At 47.3% G+C, this 18483-nt stretch overlaps 1 protein-coding gene across 1 annotated transcript in view; it reads left to right on the top strand.

Moving 5' to 3' along the window:
• Positions 1 to 18483, top strand: part of cd109 (CD109 molecule) — a 222920-nt gene that overhangs the window by 24775 nt on the left and 179662 nt on the right. The window contains exons 5-7 of the mRNA XM_070889012.1: positions 5574 to 5699; positions 8714 to 8753; positions 10761 to 10848. Of these exons, the coding sequence (XP_070745113.1) occupies positions 5574 to 5699; positions 8714 to 8753; positions 10761 to 10848 (254 nt within the window). The remainder of the gene's footprint in view (positions 1 to 5573; positions 5700 to 8713; positions 8754 to 10760; positions 10849 to 18483) is intronic.

The following is an 18483-nucleotide window of genomic DNA, read 5'->3' as shown; positions in this document are numbered from 1 at the left end:
GACGGAATTGGAAACTCGTGCTGAGGAGGCAGAGGTGTACGGGTTACAAACGTTCACGACGAAATGCCCACCAATAATGTTGAAAGTTGAATTGAACTGTATTCCAGTGTCTATGGAGCTGGACACGAGGGCAAGTCAGTCCATAATGAGTAAAACAGCCTTCGACAGGCTGTTGGGAAAGAAGGCACACAGGCCCAAGCTCAGCCCCATTCACACCAAACTAAGGACTTACACAAAGGAACTAATCACTGTAATTGGCAGTGTTGAAGTCAAAGTCTCCTATGATGGAGCAGAACATGAACTCCTGCTGGGGATGGCCCCACATTGTTTGACAGAATCTGGCTAGGGAAAATCCGCTGGAACTGGGACGACATCCGAACGCTTTCATCCATCGACGACACCGCATGTACCCAGGTTCTAAGCAAGTTCCCTTCATTATTAGAGCCAGGCATTGGAAGCTTCTTGGGGGCGAAAGTGCAGATCCATTTGGTTCCCGGTACATGACCCATCCACCACAAGGCTCGGGCGGTACCGTACATGATGCGTGAAAAAGTGGAAATCGAGCTGGACAAGCTGCAATGTGAAGGCATCATCGCGCCGGTGGAATTCAACGACTGGGTCAGTCCGATTGTTCCGGTACTTAAGGAGGACGGTATGGTTAGAATTTGCGGGGACTATAAAGTAACGATTAACCGTTTTTCGCTGCAGGACCAGTACCCGCTACTCAAAGCAGACGACCTATTCGCGACCCTGGCTGGAGGGAAGACGTTCACCAAGCTGGACCTGACCTCGGCCTACATGACGCAGGAGCTGGAGGATTCTTCGAAAGGCCTCACCTGCATCAACACGCACAAAGGTCTGTTTATCTACAACCGGTGTCCGTTCGGGATTCGGTCGGCCGCAGCGATCTTCCAGCGGAACATGGAGAGCCTGCTAAAGTCGGTTCTTCGCACAGTAGTCTTCCAGGATGACATATTGGTTACAGGTCGGGACACCATGGAGCACCTGAAGAATCTGGAGGAGGTTCTCCGTCGGTTGGATCGCGTGGGGCTCAGGTTGAAACGCTCGAAGTGTGTTTTCCTGGCACAGGATGTCGAATTCTTAGGAAGGAGAATCTCAGCAGACAGCATCAGACCCACCGACGCCAAGACGGAGGCTGTCAAGAACGCGCCGTGACCACAGAATGTGACGGAGCTGTGGTCGTTCCTGGGACTCCTTAACTACTTCAGTAATTTCCTACCTGGGTTAAGCACCCTGCTAGAACCCCTACATGCGCTACTGCGCAAGGGAGACGACTGGGTCTGGGGAATTCAAAAGAGGCTGCCTTTAAGAAAGCCAGAAACTTATTGTGTTCTAACAAACTGCTTGTCCTGTATAACCCATGTAAACGATTGGTGTTAGCTTGTGAGGCGTCGTCATATGGGATCGGGTGTGTGTTACAACAGGCTAATGAATTGGGAATTTTCCAACCAGTTGATTATGCATCCAGGAGTTTGTCCAAGGCCTACAGCGTGCATTTACGGGGTAAAAAAAATGCACCAGTACTTATTTGGCCTCAAGTTCGAGCTTGAAACTGACTACAAGCCGCTCATATCGCTATTCTCGGAGAGCAAAGGAATTAATACCAATGCCTCTGCCCGCATCGAAAGATGGGCGCTCACGCTGTCGGCATACAACTATGTAATCCGCCACAATCTTTTGTGGGGCAATCACGTAGCCTTGCCCAAGAAAGGCAGAGACACATTCATTTGAGAACTGCACAACACCCACCCAGGCATCGTAATGATGAAAGCCAAAGCCAGATCCCACGTGTGGTGGCCTGGCATCGACTCAGATTTGAGTCCAGATGCGTGCGCCAGTGCAACACTTGCTCTCAGTTGAGCACCGCTGAGTTTGTGGTCCTGGCTATCCAAACCATGGTCGAGGATCCATGTAGACTCTGCGGGCCCATTCCTAGGCAAAATGTTTTTGGTTGTCATGGACGCTTACTCAAAGTGGATTGAATGTGTAATAATGTCTGTAAGAACATCCACGGCCACCATTGAAAGTCTACGAGCTATGTTTGCCACGCACGGCCTGCCTGATTTCCTAGTCAGCGACAATGGACCGTGCTTCACCAGTGCTGAATTCAAAGAATTCATGACCTGCAACGGGATCAAACATGTCACATCTGCCCCGTTGAAGCCCGCATCCAACGGCCAGGCAGAACGGGCAATTCAGATCATCAAGCAAAGCTTGAAATGTGTATCGGAAGGCTCCCTGCAGACCCGGTTGTCCCGAGTACTGCTCAGCTACTGCACCAGACCACCACTTACTCACTGGGACTCCCCCAGCTGAGCTGCTCATGAAAAGGGCGCTTAAAACAAGGCTCTTGCTAGTCCACCCTGATCTACATGGTCACGTGAAGGACAAGCGGCATCAACAAAATGTGTACCATGACCGTGCAAATTTGTCACATGATATTGAGATCAATGATCCTGTGTTTGTGCTCAATTATGGGCATGGCCTGCTGGCACGGTCACAGCCAAAAGGGGAGTATGGTATTTCAGATCAAACTGACCAATGGACAAACGCACAGAAAACACTTGGGCCAAATCAAATTGCGGTTCACCAACAGCTACGAACAACCCGAAGAGGACACCACCAACTTTGACCTTCCAACACACACACAAGTGGCAACTGACATCACAGTTGCCCACGAAACTGATCTCATCATCTACAGCAGCCTGGCAAGGCCGGCTGCCCAACAGCCCAATGAAGAACTGACTAACCCACCCACACCAGCATTTGTACCGAGACGATCGACAAGGGAGCGCAAAGCCCCAGATTGTCTCACCTTGTAAATAAGTGTACTGTTGATTTAACGGGGGAGTAATGTTATGTATTTAACCCCTTGTAACCTGCATCACACCTGACCACCAGAGGGCCTACCTGTTGGAGTCCCAAGAGATCCCAGCATCCTTTGGGAGCATAGTATATAAGCAAGCCACGCACAAGGTACCTGCACTCTGGAACTTTAATTAAGGAGCTAAGGTCACACTTGCTTATTACACACATTAGTCAGTCTGACCATTTATTGTGAGTGTAACAGGCCCCAACTGGAGTATTGTGTCCAATTCTGGGCACCGCACTTTAGGAAGGATGTGAAGGCCTTAGAGAGGGTGCAGAAAAGATTTACGAGACTGATTCAGGGATGAGGGACTTCAGTTACGTGGATAGACTGGAGAAGCTGGGGTTGTTCTCCTTACAGCAGAGAAGGTTGAGAGAAGATTTAATAGAGGTGTTCAAAATAAAGAGTCTGGACAGAGTAGATCGAGAGAAACTGTTCCCATTGGCAGAGGGGTCGAGAACCAACCCCATACGGGTGTAATATATTAGCATGGATAGAGGATCGGCTAACTAACAGAAAACAGAGAGTCGGGATAAATGGATAATTTTCAGGTTGGCAAACAGTAACTAGTGGGGTGCCACAGGGATCAGTGATGGAGCCTCAACTATTTACAATCTATATTAATGACTTGGATGAATGGAGCAAATGTACTGTAGCCAAATTTGCTGATGATACAAAGATAGGTGGAAAAGTAAGTTGTGAGGAGGATGCAAAGAATTTGCAAAGGGATATATATAGATAGATTAAGTGAGTGGGCAAAAGTTTGGCAGATAGAGTATAATGTGGAAAAATGTTAGGTTATCCATTTTGGTAGGAAGAATAAAAATGCTAATTATTATTTAAATAGAGACTACAAAATGCCACGCTACAGAGGGATCTGGATCTGAAAACACAAAAGGTTAGCAGGCAGGTACAGCAAGTAATCAGGAAGGCAAATAGAATGTTACAAGGGGAATGGAGTATAAAAGTAGGGAAATCTTGCTACAGCTGTACAGGGTATTGGTGAAACCACACCTGGAGTACTACGTACAGTTTTGGTCTCCTTATTTAAGAGGGATTACTTGCATTAGAAGCAGTTCTGCGAGGTTGATTCCTGAGATGAAGGGTTTGTCTTATGAAGAAAGGTTGAGCAAGTTGGGCCTGTACTCATTGGAGTTTATAAAAATGAGAGGTGATCTTATTGAAACATATAAGATTCTGAGGGGGCTTGACAGGGTAGATGCAGAGAGGATGTTTCCCCTCGTGGGGGAATCTAGAACTAGGGGGCATAGTTTCAGAATAAGGGATCGCCCATTTAAAACGGAGATGAGGAGGAATTTCTTCTATCAGAGGGTCGGGAATCTGTGGAATTCTCTGCCCCAGAGAGCTGTGGAGGCTGGGTCATTGAATCTATTTAAGGTGGAGATAGATAGATTTTTGAACTACAGGGGAGTCAAGGGTTATGGGGAGCAGGCAGGGAAGTGGAGTTGAGGCCAAGATCAGATCAGCCATGATCTTATTGAATGGCGGAGCAGGCTCGAGGGGCAAATGGGCTACTCCTGCTCCTATTTCTTATGCTTATGTTCCACCACACCTTAGTCAGGAGGCCAGTATTCAATGTATGTCGGCGGGCTCTTGTGTTCTTATGTTATTAACTGGAGGACACAGATTTAAGGTGATTGGCAAAAGAACCAAAGGCGACATAAGCCACTTTTTTACGCAGCGAGTGGTTAGGATCTGAAATGCACTGCCTGCTGGAAGCAGACTCAATCACTGCTTTCAAAAGAGAATTGGTAATTGAAGGAAAAGAATTTGCAGGGCTACGGGGAGAGGGCGGGGGAGTGGGGCTAGCTGAAATGCTCTTGCAGAGAGCCGGCACGGGCTCGATGGGCTTAATAGCCTCCTTCTGTGTTGTAACCATTCTATGATTCGATTGAAAAATGCTATGGGCTAGATTTTCCTGTCGTTTCGCGGCGATTTTCTCGACGGTACAGCTGCCTTTTCTGCCCGGTGAGAGTTGCCCCTTAAGTTTTTGCATGATGTTGCCCACATCGGAACATGCCCGCCGGGACCAAACCGCCCACGTGCAACGCCGAGAACGGCTGCCAGGGCGTAAGTTTGGCCTCAACTGCCGACGTCCAGACCGCCGAGAGACCCGCCCAGTAAAAGCTGCTTAAACAGGGCGGTGGGTGAGTATTCTGCAACGAAAGGTAAGTTAAAGGTTCTTTATTTATTTTTAAATTTTAAAACAGCGATTAGGTATAAAAGTGTCTTCGGAATGCTTTGTACGTTTTTTTTTAATTGACATTTTTTTTAAAGTTTTACCCCCTCCCTAGGCCCAACTGCAGCCTCGGACTAAATTTTAAATATTACCTCCATTCCGGTAAAGACCCGCTCGTGTTATTCACTTTCCACTTAACCGCCGAGAAAACTGCCGACAATGAGTGCGCAATGCCCATTTTCTCGCCGAGCGATTAGTTTTAATTACTTTAAACATATAAAATGGAAATTCTCGCCAGTGTTACTCACCGACCGTTACCAGTTCTTCCCAGCGGGCAATCGCGCGTTGAGAGGCTCATAGGAAAGTCTCGCCCTATATAAATATAAGTTGTTGTTGCATTGCCATTCGTGTCTACAGGCTCTGTGTAAAACATGACAGAAACAACTGAGCTGCGCAATATTAATGCACGTCTTAATCCAACAGAGCCCTCAGATGTTTGTGATCCAACAGTGGTTGGACTTGAACACCACATTAGGCGTAGTTTCCAAGGAATTTCCATTGTCTTCTAACTCTCCACTGGGCCACTGGAACATACAGGTTACGTCCAACGTAAGTATAATCAATCCTATTGCACATTTCCAAATAGCTCACAGCTGACAAAGGGAGTAAACCAGTATTACAGAGATTGTAAGGCACAGAAACAGGCCATTCGGCCCATCTAGTCCATGCCGCCATTTATGTTCCACACTAGCCTTCTCACAGTCGTCTTCATCTCACTTCTATCCCTTTCTCCCTCATGCACTTATCGCGCTTCCCCTTAAAGAAAGAAAGACTTGCATTTATACAGCGCCTTTCATGCCCATTGAACAGCTCAAAGTGCTTTACAGTGAATTAAGTACTTTTTGAATCACTGTTATATTGTGGTAAACACGGCAGCCAATTTTCACACAAGCAAGCTCCCACAAACAGCAGTGTGATAATGACCAAATAATCTGGGGTTTTTTGGTTATGTTGATTGAGGGATAAATATTGGCCAGGGCACCAGGGATAACTCCCCTGCTCTTCTTCGAAATAGTGCCATGGGATCTTTTATGTCCGCCTGAGAGGGCAGACCGGGCCTCGGTTTAATATCTCAGCACTCCCTCAGCACTGCACTGGAGTGTCATCCTCGATTTTTTTTGTGCTCAAGCCCCTGGAATGGAGTAAATGCATCTATACCATTCAGCTCAACTATGCCTTGTGGTCACAAGTTCATACGTTCTAACCTCTCTCTGGGTAAATACATTTCTCCTGAATTTCTCATTGGATTTATTAGTGACTAGTGTAATGTATGCACCTGTGAGTATGCTCACAGATGTGTGGAGCTGTTGCACGCGGTGTCCACCGGTACGCTCGCGGCCTTCCGCGAGAGGTGGGCGCCGGAGGGACTGGAGTGCATCATCACCCCCGGCAACCAAATTTTAATTTGATTTTACATGTTTTAAAGTTTAATTTGTTTTTATTGCCGGTTTTAGTGTCCCCCAAGTCAGGGGGCACTTGTATAATTTGCCTCTCGGTGCCCTAAAAAAAAACCACAAAAACCCCCCACAAAAACCCCCCACAAAAAACCACAAAAAAAGGGCACTTGAAAAGTGTTTGGAGTGGCCCTTCCTTTAGTCAGGGGGCACTTGAGTTAATGTTTATTTTTTGTTCTCAACAAAAAGAGTTGTGGAGCTATTGCAGTGTGAGTGGCTTTGCCAGTCATGTGCTGTTCACAAGACTCAATAAAACCCCAGCCAGTTGGGTCTAGATCATTCATCCATGATGAGGTATGTATTGGGGGATGGAGTATGAAAGCAGAGCAGTCCTGCTAAAACTGTACATGGTATTGGTGAGGCCACACCTAGAGTACTGCGTACAGTTTTGGTCTCCGTATTTAACGAAGGATATACTTGCATTGGAGACTGTTCAGAGAAGGTTCACTAGGTTAATTCTGGAGATGAGGGGATTGACTTATGAGGATAGGTTGAGTAGGTTGGGCCTATACACATTGGAGTTCAGAAGAATGAGAGGTGATCTTATTGAAACTTAGAAGATAATGAGGGGGCTCGACAAGCTGGATGCAGAGAGGATATTTCCATTCATAGGGGAAACTAAAACTAGGGGACATGGTCTCAGAATAAAGGGCCACCCATTTAAAACTGAGATGAGGAGGAATTTCTTCTCTCAGAGGGTTGTAAATCTGTGATATTCTCTGCCCCAGAGAGCTGTGGAGGCTGGGTCATTGAATATATTTAAGGCGGAGATAGACAGATTTTTGAGCGAGAAAGGAGTAAAGGGTTATGGGGAGTGGGCAGGGAAGTGGAGCTGAGCCCATGATCAGATCAGCCATGATCTTACTGAATGGCGGAGCAGGCTCGAAGGGCCAAATGGCCTACTCCTGCTCCTATTTCTTATGTTCTTATGTTCTTATATAGTTGTGAGCCTTGTGGATGAACTGGTAATATGTAGTGTGATTACACCTTTGTTAATAAACCGACTAGTTCTTAATAGCAATGTTTTGCTATGATTTCTTAAGCAAAGAACCCCTGAAGTAAATACATTGCAACTATCTTATATTTATGGCCCCTTAGTTCTGGTCTCGTCCACAAGTGGAAACATCCTCTACCCTATCAAACCTTTTCATAATCTTGAAATCCTCTCATCCTTCAGTCTTCTTTTCTAGAGAAAAGAGCCCCAGACTGTTCAGTCATTCCTGATGGGTATAACCTCTCAGTTCTGGTATCATCCTTGTAAATCATTTTTGCGCCTTCTCCAATGTCTCTGTATAGCTTCTTGTAATAAGGAGACCAGAACTGTGCACAATAAATTTACAACTTCACGAGTGCTTGCATGGCCTTGTAAAGACTCGATGTTGAACATCTATTGTCCGTGAGGTGGGCTTCCAGAGGCAAATTCTCAAGGGGTGTCTGCTGCTGCAATATGTTGTTGACCATCATCTTTTGTAGACACCTCCCTTCCCGTTCGAGCCAAAACCAAAAAGACATCGTCGTTGGATCGGATTCCGAGAACACCCTCTCTAACAGCACTGTGGGAGTACCTTCCCCACACAGGACTGCAGCGGTTCGAGAAGAAGGATCACCACCATCTCAAGGGACCACTAGCGATGGGCAATAAATGCTGGCCTTGCCAGTGGTGTCGACAGCATGAGAATGCAGTCCTGAAATGTGGTTTTACCAGATTTGACTTGTACATACCTTCTCACTGTATGACGAAAGGTCCACGAGCAGAAACCCAAAGTCACAAATGTTTTGGTTTCATAACAATAACCTTCCAACTCCAACTGCCCCTTGCCCAGTCAAACAGCCTCTTTTCCCCATCTCCAATATTTTATTAACCAACAAAAGTGTTAAAAAAGGAAGTTATTTTAAAGCCCCTGTGATATTTTTACTCTTGGCTGTTTCTCGCATCAGCGCCCAATGTCCAATTGTCCAGTTATGCAGGGCATTCCTGGAAGGATGTTAACCCTGTGTTAACCACGGGTGAAGTTACTGCTCTGAGAGTGAGGGAATCTGGCATATTGTCATTTTAATAGCTTCTGCTAAATCTCAGATGGATACGTTCACTTTGTCATTCTGTTGCAGGGTGTGCAACGGGTAAAGTCTTTCACTGTTGCTGAGTATGGTGAGTAATTCCTGATCTTTTTACATCGAATGACTTCGAATTTACAGCACGGAAACAGGCCATTCGGCCCAAGTGGTCCATGCTCCACTCGAGTCTCTTCATCTTCATCTAACCCCATCAACTTATCCTTCGATTCCTTTCTCCCTCACGTATTTATCTAACTTCCCCTTAAATGCATCAGTGCTATTCACCACAACGACTCCTGTGTTCGTGAGTTCCACATTCTCACCACTCTCTGGCTAAAGAGGTTTCCCCTGAATTCCCTATTGGATTTATTAGTGACTCTCTTATATTTATGGCCCTGTGTTTTGACTCCCCCACATGGATTACTCTTGTTCTCATCCTTCTTTTCAAATCCATCCATAGCCTCGCCCCTCCCTATCTCTGTAATCTCCTCCAGACCCACAACCCCCCCGCGAGATGCCTGCGCTCCTCTAATTCTGCCCTCCTGATTATAATCACTCCACCATTGGTGGCCGTACCTTCAGCTGCCCGGGCCCCGATCTCTGGAACTCCCTGCCTAAACCTCTCCGCCTCTCTACCTCTCTTAAGATAATCCTTAAAACCTACCTCTTTGACCAAGCATTTTGGTCACCTGTGCTAATTTCTCTTTGTGTTGCTCGGTGTCAAATTCTTTGTCTCGTAATACTCCTGTGGAGCGCCTTGGGACATTTCACTACGTTAAAGGTGCTACATAAATACAAGTTGTTGTTGTTGTAGTAGCAAGCGCTGTCCACCTATTCCAAGTGGTACAGTCGCTGTCCTTCAATTAAAGCTGCTGTTATCTCTGCCTTCATGCCTCTGTGTGAGAGGGGAGGATGCATTTACACTTGGCACTGTCACGGGAACCGGTGGTAGAAGTCTGTCCATGCGTGGTCAAACACAGTGGTTGAATGCAATCTACTGGCCTCAATCTAATTTCTAGCAACATAGGAACAGGAAGAGGCCATTCTGCCCCTTGACCTGTTCCACCCTTTAATTAGATCACAGCTGATCTGTATCTTAACTCCACCCACCCGCCTTGGTTCCATAACCCTTAATACCCTTGTCGAACAAAAAATCTAGCAATTTCTAATTTTGAAATGTTTAATTGACCCTCCAGCCTCAACAGCTTTTTGGGGCAGAGAGTTCCAGAGTTCCATCACGCTTTGTGTGAAGACGTGCTTCCTGACATCACCCCTGGATGGCCTAACTCAAATTTGAATGTTATGGCCCGTTGTTCTGGATGCACACCCACCCTTCCCCCGCCCCCGCCGCCCCTCCCCCCCCCCACCCCCCACTCACGACACCACCAGAAGAAACAGACAACTTTTGAAGTGCAGCCACTGTTGTAACTTAGGAAACACGGGCCGACAATTTGCGCACAGCAAGCTCCCACGGACAACAATGAGATAATGACCAGATAATTTTTTCTGGTGATGTTGGTTGAGGGGTAAATATTGACCCCCAGGACACCGGGGTGAGCTGCCCTGCTTCTCTTTGAACAACAGCGTGGGATAATTTACGTCCACCTGAGAGGAGGAGAGGGGAGCGGTTGCTGCTTTGATCAGAGGAGGCGGAGGGGAGACCTAATTGAGGTGTATGAAATTATGAGGGGCCTAGATATAGTGGATAGAAAGGGCCTGTTTCCCTTAGCAGTGGAGTCAAAAACCAGGGGGCATAAATTTAAAGTAATTGGTAGAAGGTTTAGAGGGGTTTGAGGTGAAGTTCTTCACCCAGAGGGTGGTGGGGGTCTGGAACTCACTGCCTGAAGGGGTGGTAGAGAGAGAAACCCTCACCCCATTTAAAAAGTACTTGGATGTGCACTTGAAGTGCCGTAACCTACAGGGTTACGGACCAAGAGCTGGAAAGTGGGATTAGACTGGATAGCCTCTTGTTGGCCGGCGCGGACACAATGGGCCGAAATGGCCTCCTTCTGTGCTGTAAACTTCTATGATTCTATGATTATTTCAACCTTCAGGTTTCTTTGCCGATTGAATTCACGTCACTGCTGGTTTGTAATTTCAGTGTTCTCTCGGTTTGAAGTATGGGTCAACACGTCCTCTGTGTATTTCCCACTCGATCAAGAAGACATAACTGGAACCATAACTGGACGGTGAGTAATCCAGAGTGCTGCAATAGAAGCAGAAGGACTGCATGGTAGCCAAAGGATAGTGCAACAAAATAATAATGGATCAGTTGGCTCGGCCTAGGTCGGTGGGAAAGAGCCAAGGCCTCAAGCTGAGATCAGGAAACTCCCAGCCCCTGTAATCCCTGTGTTCTGGACCTGGGGCCTCAGAGAGTTTATCCAATGAGCTGCATTGACCAGGAATGGTACCGAGTTCCCAGGAACATCTGGACAGCAGGAGGCCATTCAGTCCTTTGAGCCTGTCCCGCAATCAGTTCGATCACGGCTGATCTGTCCCTCCATTTACCAGCCTTGGCTCCATATCCCTCGATACACTTACCCAACAAAAAATCTACCCATCCCAATCTTGCAAATTTTACTGGGCCCCCAGCATCCACAGCCTTTCGGGGGCAAGAAAGTGTTCCAGATTTCCACTGCCCTCTGTACGAAAAAGCGCTTCCTGATTTCACACCTAAATGGCCCAGCTCTAATTTGAAGGTTACGCCCCTTGTTCTGGATTTCCGCCCCCAACTCCCCACTCCCCACCACCAGAGGAAATAGTTTCTCTGCATCTACCCCATCGACTACTTTAGTAATCTTAAACACCTCAATTAGATCACCCCTTAATCTTCTTTACTCAGGGGAATACAAGCCTAGTCTATGCAAACGTCCCTCGTAATTTAACACTTTTAGCCCCGGTATCATTCTGGTGAATCTGTGCTGCACCCATTCCAAGGCCGATATATCCTTCCTGAGGCGCGGGGCCTAGGACTGGACGCAGTTACTCCAAGTGGGGTCTGACCCAGGCTCTGTACAACTCTATACTCGATCAGCTCCGTTGGGCGGGCCACATTGTCCGCATGCCTGACACAAGACTCCCAAAGCAAGTGCTCTACTCGGAACTCCTACACGGCAAGCAAGCCCCGGGTGGTCAGAGGAAACGATTCAAGGACACCCTCAAAGCCTCCTTGATGAAATGCAACATCCCCACTGACACCTGGGAATCCCTGGCAAAAGACCGCCCGAAGTTCATCCGGGAGGGCGCTGAGCACCTCGAGTCTCATTGCTGAGAGCATGCAGAAAACAAGCACAGGCAGCGGAAGGAGCGTGCGGCAAACCAGACTCCCCGCCCACCCTTTCCTTCAACCACTGTCTGTTCCACCTGTGACAGAGACTGTAATTCCCATATTGGACTGTACAGTCACCTGAGACCTCACTTTTAGAGTGGAAGCAACTCTTCCTCGATTTCGAGGGACATAGAAACATAGAAAACAGAGAAAATAGGTGCAGGAGCAGGCCATTCGGCCCTTCGATCCTATGATCATGGCTGATCATGCAACTTCAGTACCCCACTCCTGCCTTCTCTCCATACCCCCTCATCCCTTTAGCCGTAAGGGCCACAACTCCCTTTTGAAAATATCCAACGAACTAGACTCAACAACTTTCTGTGGTAGAGAATTCCATAGGTTCACAATTCTCTGGGTGAAAAAGTTTCTCCTCATCTCGGTCCTAGATGACTTACCCCTTATCCTTAGACTGTGACCCCTGATCTGGACTTCCCCAACATCGGGAACATTCTTCCTGCATCTAACCTGTCAAATTCCGTCAGAATTTTATATGCTTTGATGAGATGCCCTCTCATTCTTCTAAATTCCAGTGAAAATGAGCCTAGTCGATCCAATCTTTCTTCATATGTCAATCTGCCATCCTGGGAATTAGTCTCAATAGCAAGAATATCCTTCCTCAGATTAGGAGACCAAAACTGCACACAATACTCAAGGTGTGGTCTCACCAAGGCCCTGTACAACTGCAGCAAAACCTCCCCGCTCCTATACTCAAATCATCTCGCTATGAAGGCCAACATGCCATTTGCTTTCTTTACTGCCTGCTGTACCTGCATGCCTACTTTCAGTGACTGATGTACCATGATACCCAGATCTCGTTGCACCTCCCCTTGCACTAATCTGTCACCATTCAGATAATAATCTGCCCCTTCCTGTTTTTGCCACAAAAGTGGATAACCTCACACTTATCCACATTATACTGCATCTGCCATGCATTTGCCCACTCACCTAACCTGTCCAAGTCACCCTGCAGCCTCTTAGCATCCTCCTCACAGCTCAGACTGCCATCCAGCTTAGTGTCATCTGCAAACTTGGAGATATTACATTCAATTCCTTCATCTAAATCATTAATGTATATTGTAAATAGCTGGGGTCCCAGCACTGAACCTTGCGGTACCCCACTAGTCACTGCCTGACATTCTAAAAAGGACCTGCTTATTCCGACTCTTTGCTTCCTGTAATAGAAGCGCATTTGGAAAACAGTGACAGGATTGGTCCATGTTAGTGGGCAAATGCATGGTAGATGCAGTATAATGTGGATAAATGTGAGGTTATCCACTTTAGTGGCAAAAACATGAAGGCAGAATATTATCTGTATGGCGACAGATTAGGAAAAGGGGAGGTGCAACGAGACCTGGGTGTCATGGTACATCAGTCATTGAAGGTTGGCATGCAGGTACAGCAGGCGGTGAAGAAGGCAAATGGAATGTTGGCGTTCATAGCTAGGGGATTTGAGTATAGGAGCAGGGAGGTCTTACTGCAGTTGTACAGGGCCTTGGTGAGACCACATCTTGAGTACCGTGTACAGTTTTGGTCTCCTAACCTGAGGAAGGACGTTCTTGCTATTGAGGGAGTGCAGCGAAGGTTCACCAGACTGATGCCCGGGATGGTAGGACTGACATATGAGGAGAGACTGGATCGACTGGGCCTGTATTCACTGGAGGTTAGAAGAATGAGAGGGGATCTCATAGAAACATATACATTTCTCAAAGGACAGGACAGGTTAGATGCAGGAAGAATGTTCCCAATGTTGGGGAAGTCCAGATCAGGTGTCACAGTCTAAGGATAAGGGGTAAGCCATTTAGGACCGAGATGAGAAGAAACTTCTTCACTCAGAGAGTTGTTAACCTGTGGAATTCCCTACCACAGAGAGTTGTTGTTGCCAATTCGTTCGATATATTCAAGAGGGAGTTGGATATGGCCCTTACGGCTAAAGAAATCGAAGGGTATGGAGAGAAAGCAGGAAAGGGGTACTGAGGTGAATGATCAGCCATGAATGGTGGTGCAGGCTTGAAGTGCCGAATGGCCTACTCCTGCATCTATTTTCTATGTTCCTACGATTCCAGCATTTTCCCACTACCGATGTCAGGCTAACCGGTCTATAATTCCCTGTTTTCTCTCTCCCTCCTTTTTTAAAAAGTGGTGCTACATTAGCTACCCTCCAATCCATAGGAACTGATCCAGAGTCCATGGAATGTTGGAAAATGACCACCATTGCATCTACTATTTCTAGGGCCACTTCCTTAAGCACTTATGATGCAGACTATCAGGCCCTGGGTATTTATCAGCCTTCAATCCCATCAATTTCCCTCAGTTCCCTCAGTTCCGCCTTCTCGCTAGACCCTCGGTCCGCTAGTATTTTTGAGGTTATTCGTGTCTTCCTTAGTGAAGACAGCACCAAAATATTTGTTCAATTGTTCTGCCATTTCCTTGTTCCCCATTATGAATTCACCTGATTCTGACTGCAAGGGACCTACATCAGTCTTCACTAATCTTTTTCTCTTCACATATCTTTTGCAGTCAGTTTTTATGTTCCCTGTAAGCTTACTCTCATACTCTATTTTCCCCCTCCTAATTAAACCCTTTGTCCTCCTCTGCTATTTTCTAAATTTCTCCCAGTCCTCAGGTTTGCTGCTTTTTCTGGCCAATTTATATGCCTCTACCTTGGATTTAACACTATCCCTAATTTCCCTTGTTAGCCACGGTTGAGCCACCTTCCCCGTTTTATTTTTACGCCAGACGGGGATGTACAATTGTTGTAGTTCATCGATATGATCTTTAAATGTCTGACTTTGCCTATCTACCATCAACCCTTTAAGCATCATTCGCCAGTCTATTCTAGCCAATTCACGTCTCACACCATCGAAGTTACCTTTCTTTAAGTTCAGGACCCTAGTCTCTGAATTAACTGTGTCACTCTCCACCTTAATGAAGAATTCTACCATATTATGGTCACTCTTCCCCAAGGGGCCTCGCATGATACGATTGCTAATTAATCCTCTCTCATTGCACAAGACCCAGTCTAGGATGGCCTGCTCTCTAGTTGGTTCCTCGACATAATTGGTCTGGAAAACCATCCCTTATACAAGCCAGGAAATCTTCCTCCACAGTATTGCTACCAGTTTGGTTAGCCCAATCTATATGTGGATTAAAGTCACCCATGATAACTGCTGTACCTTTATTGCACGCATCCCTAAATTCCTGTTTGATGCCATCCTCAACCTCACTCTTACTGTTTGGTGGTCTGTACACAACTCCCACTAATGTTTTAGAAACATAGAAACATAGAAAATAGGTGCAGGAGTAGGCCATTCAGCCCTTCGAGCCTGCACCACCATCATGCCTGATCATTCACCTCAGTACCCCTTTCCTGCTTTCTCTTCATACCCCTTGATCCCTTTAGCCATCAGGGCCATATCTAACTCCCTCTTGAATATATCTAACGAACCGGCATCAACAACTCTCTGCGGTAGAGAATTCCAGAGGTTAACAACTCTCTGAGGGAAGAGATTTTTCCTAATCTCGGTTCTAAATGACTTACCCCTTATCCTTAGACTGTGACCCCTGATTCTGGACTTCCCCAACATCGGAAACATTCTTCCTGCATCTAACCTGTCCAGTCCCGTCAGAATTTTATATGTTTCTATGAGATCCCCTCTCATTCTTCTAAACTCCAGTGACTACAGGCCCAGTCGATCCAATCTCTCCTCATATGTCACTCCCGCCATCCCGGGAATTAGTTTGGTGAACCTTCGCTGCACTCCCTCAATAGCAAGAAAGTCCTTCCTCAGATTAGGAGACCAAAACTGAACACAATATTCCATGTGAAGCCTCACCAAGACCCTGTGCAAATGCATTCAGACCTCCCTGCTCCTATACTCAAATCCCCTAGCTATGAAGGCCAACATGCCATTTGCCTTCTTCAGCGCCTGCTGTACCTGCATGCCAACTTTCAATGATTGATGTACCATGACACCCAGGTCTCGTTGTACCTCCCCTTTTCCTAATCTGCGACCATTCAGATAATATTCTGCCTTCATGTTTTTGTCACCAAAATCTCACATTTATCCACATTATACTGCATCTGCCATGCATTTGTCCACTCATCTAACCTGTCCAAGTCACCTTGCAGCCTCTTAGCATCCTCCTCACAGCTCACACCACCACCCAGCTTAGCATCATCTGCAAACTTGGAGATATTACACTTTGGTGCGCTTTGGTGTTTTGCAGCTCTACCCATATAGATTCCACATCATCCAAGCTAATGTTCTTCCTTACTATTGCATTAATCTCTTCTTTAACCAGTAACACTACCCCATTTCCTTTTCCTTTCTGTCTATCCTTGCTGTATATTGAATATCATCTATCCTACATGGCTACTGTTGGTACTATCTCAAGGTGTGCCACCAGAGGGCACAGCAGTGGGAGACTCGTAGGTAATCTTTACAGGTGTGCCTGGCCTAGTATAAAAGGCAGGCCACTAGGTGTGATCCTCACTCTGGAGTTAACTAATAAATGACTAAGGTCACTACAGTTCAAGTACAACACACTGCCTCATGGAGTCATTGTTAGAGCATCTAAGGACACAACAACTGGCGACGAAATTATGAACTTTCACGCGGAAATGGCTATCCTTGGTACGTTGCAGCAGTTCGCCGATGGTGATGATTGGATGCCTTTGTGGAGAGGCTAGAACATTTCATCACAGCAAACAACCTGGCAGGAGATGACCCGGCCGCACTGGCTGATGAGCGCAGAGCTATCCTGCGAACCAATTGTGGGCCCAACGTCTATGGCCTCGTCAGGAACTTACTGGCACCAAAGAAGACAACGACCAAGTCATACAAGGAGCTCGTAACCCTGATCCAGGATCAACTCAAGCCCAAGGAGAGCATCCTCACAGCCAGACACCGGTTCAACACCCACCGACGGCCCGAAGGCCAGGAAGTCGCGAAGTACGCCGCAGACCTCAGGAGGCTGGCGGCACCGTGTGAGTTCGGCAACCACCTCAACGAAGCGCTGCGGGACATTTTTAAAATTGGAATTGGCCATGAGGGCCTTCTTCACAAGCTACTGTCGGCGGATACCACAGTCACACTGCAGAAGGCCATCTCTGTGAGCCAGGCATTTATGACCTCGACCTGCGGCTCTCGGCAGATGGCTCACCCTCAGGACTCAAACCCGGCAGGTACTGTGCACAGAGTGGCGCCGCTCAGGGGCTGGACTGTAGAACGCGAACCCTCTCAGGGAAGAGAGAACTGGCCCCTGAGTCCCTTAACTCAGAGTCCGCCGAGGGGCGCTAATCGAGTATTGATACCGTGCCCCTGGATCGGCTCCATCTCTCAGGCGACCGATGGCACCAACTGACACGAGCCTGAAGGTGCAGACTGCACCAAGGCCATAGTCTTAGATGTAGGGTCACCCACCACTGTTCCCCCAGAGGAAATGGGCACCAGCCAGGATTCCAAACCAAGCGACGCTCAGGCCGGCGAGTCAGCAGTTCCCTGTGCACTGCTAGACGACAGCTCCTCAGGGAGCAGCTGGGACCCAGGGCGTGAAGAAAGGACAGGGAGGTCACAGACATCTGTGAACCGGCCCGATGCTAGGGACCACGGCAACAGCCCCGAGAGCAGGCTACGCGAGCCAACCGGCTTCCCACTGCCAGCACTGGGCACTGAGCCACCACCAGACTGCAGGGACACCACCCAGCAGCTCCAGAACTAGCTTGTCCTCACGTACCGGTCACCGCATCGACAAGGCATCTAACGTCGCACCACGGAACCACAACTGAAAAAAAATGCACAGAAACATAGGAATATAGAAAATAGGTGCAGGAGTAGGCCATTCGGCCCTTCTAGCCTGAACCACCATTCAATGAGTTCATGGCTGAACAATGCAAAACCCACTTACCTCAACTTGAATGTACATGAATGTCGGGAGCCCCTGCCGTATCAATGTGGGAGAGGGGGGAGAATGGAGTGGTTAGGAACACTCACACACAAACAGCAACCACCAGCACGCTACTGCACCAACTACCCACCCAAGTTTGAGGTGGCCCGCCAGAGGTCAACCAGACAAAACCCTCATAGAGCTAAGCCCAAAGCACATTCAATGCAGAGGCTATTTGCACTGAGGGTTCAGGCGGGAGTGATGTCATGTATTCTACATGGTTACTGTTGGTACTATCACAAGGGTTGCCACCAGAGGGCACAGCAGTGGGAGACTTGTAGGTTACCTGTACAGGTATGCCTGGCCTAGTATAAAAGGCAGGCCACCAGGTGTGATACTCACTCTGGAGTTAACCAATAAAGGACTAAGGTCACTACAGTTCAAGTACAACACACTGCCTCGTGGAGTCATTGTTGGAGCATCTAAGGATACAACATTGAATACCCCTGGATGTTGAGTTCCCAGCCTTGGTTACCATGGATGCCTATGATGATGATTATATACAACTGAAGCTCCCTTGAGATAAAGGCCAACATTCCCTTAGCCTTTT

Source organism: Pristiophorus japonicus, chromosome 9, assembly GCF_044704955.1.
Source record: "Pristiophorus japonicus isolate sPriJap1 chromosome 9, sPriJap1.hap1, whole genome shotgun sequence".
NCBI lineage: Eukaryota > Metazoa > Chordata > Chondrichthyes > Pristiophoridae > Pristiophorus > Pristiophorus japonicus.
This window is presented reverse-complemented; position numbering and strand designations above follow the sequence as displayed.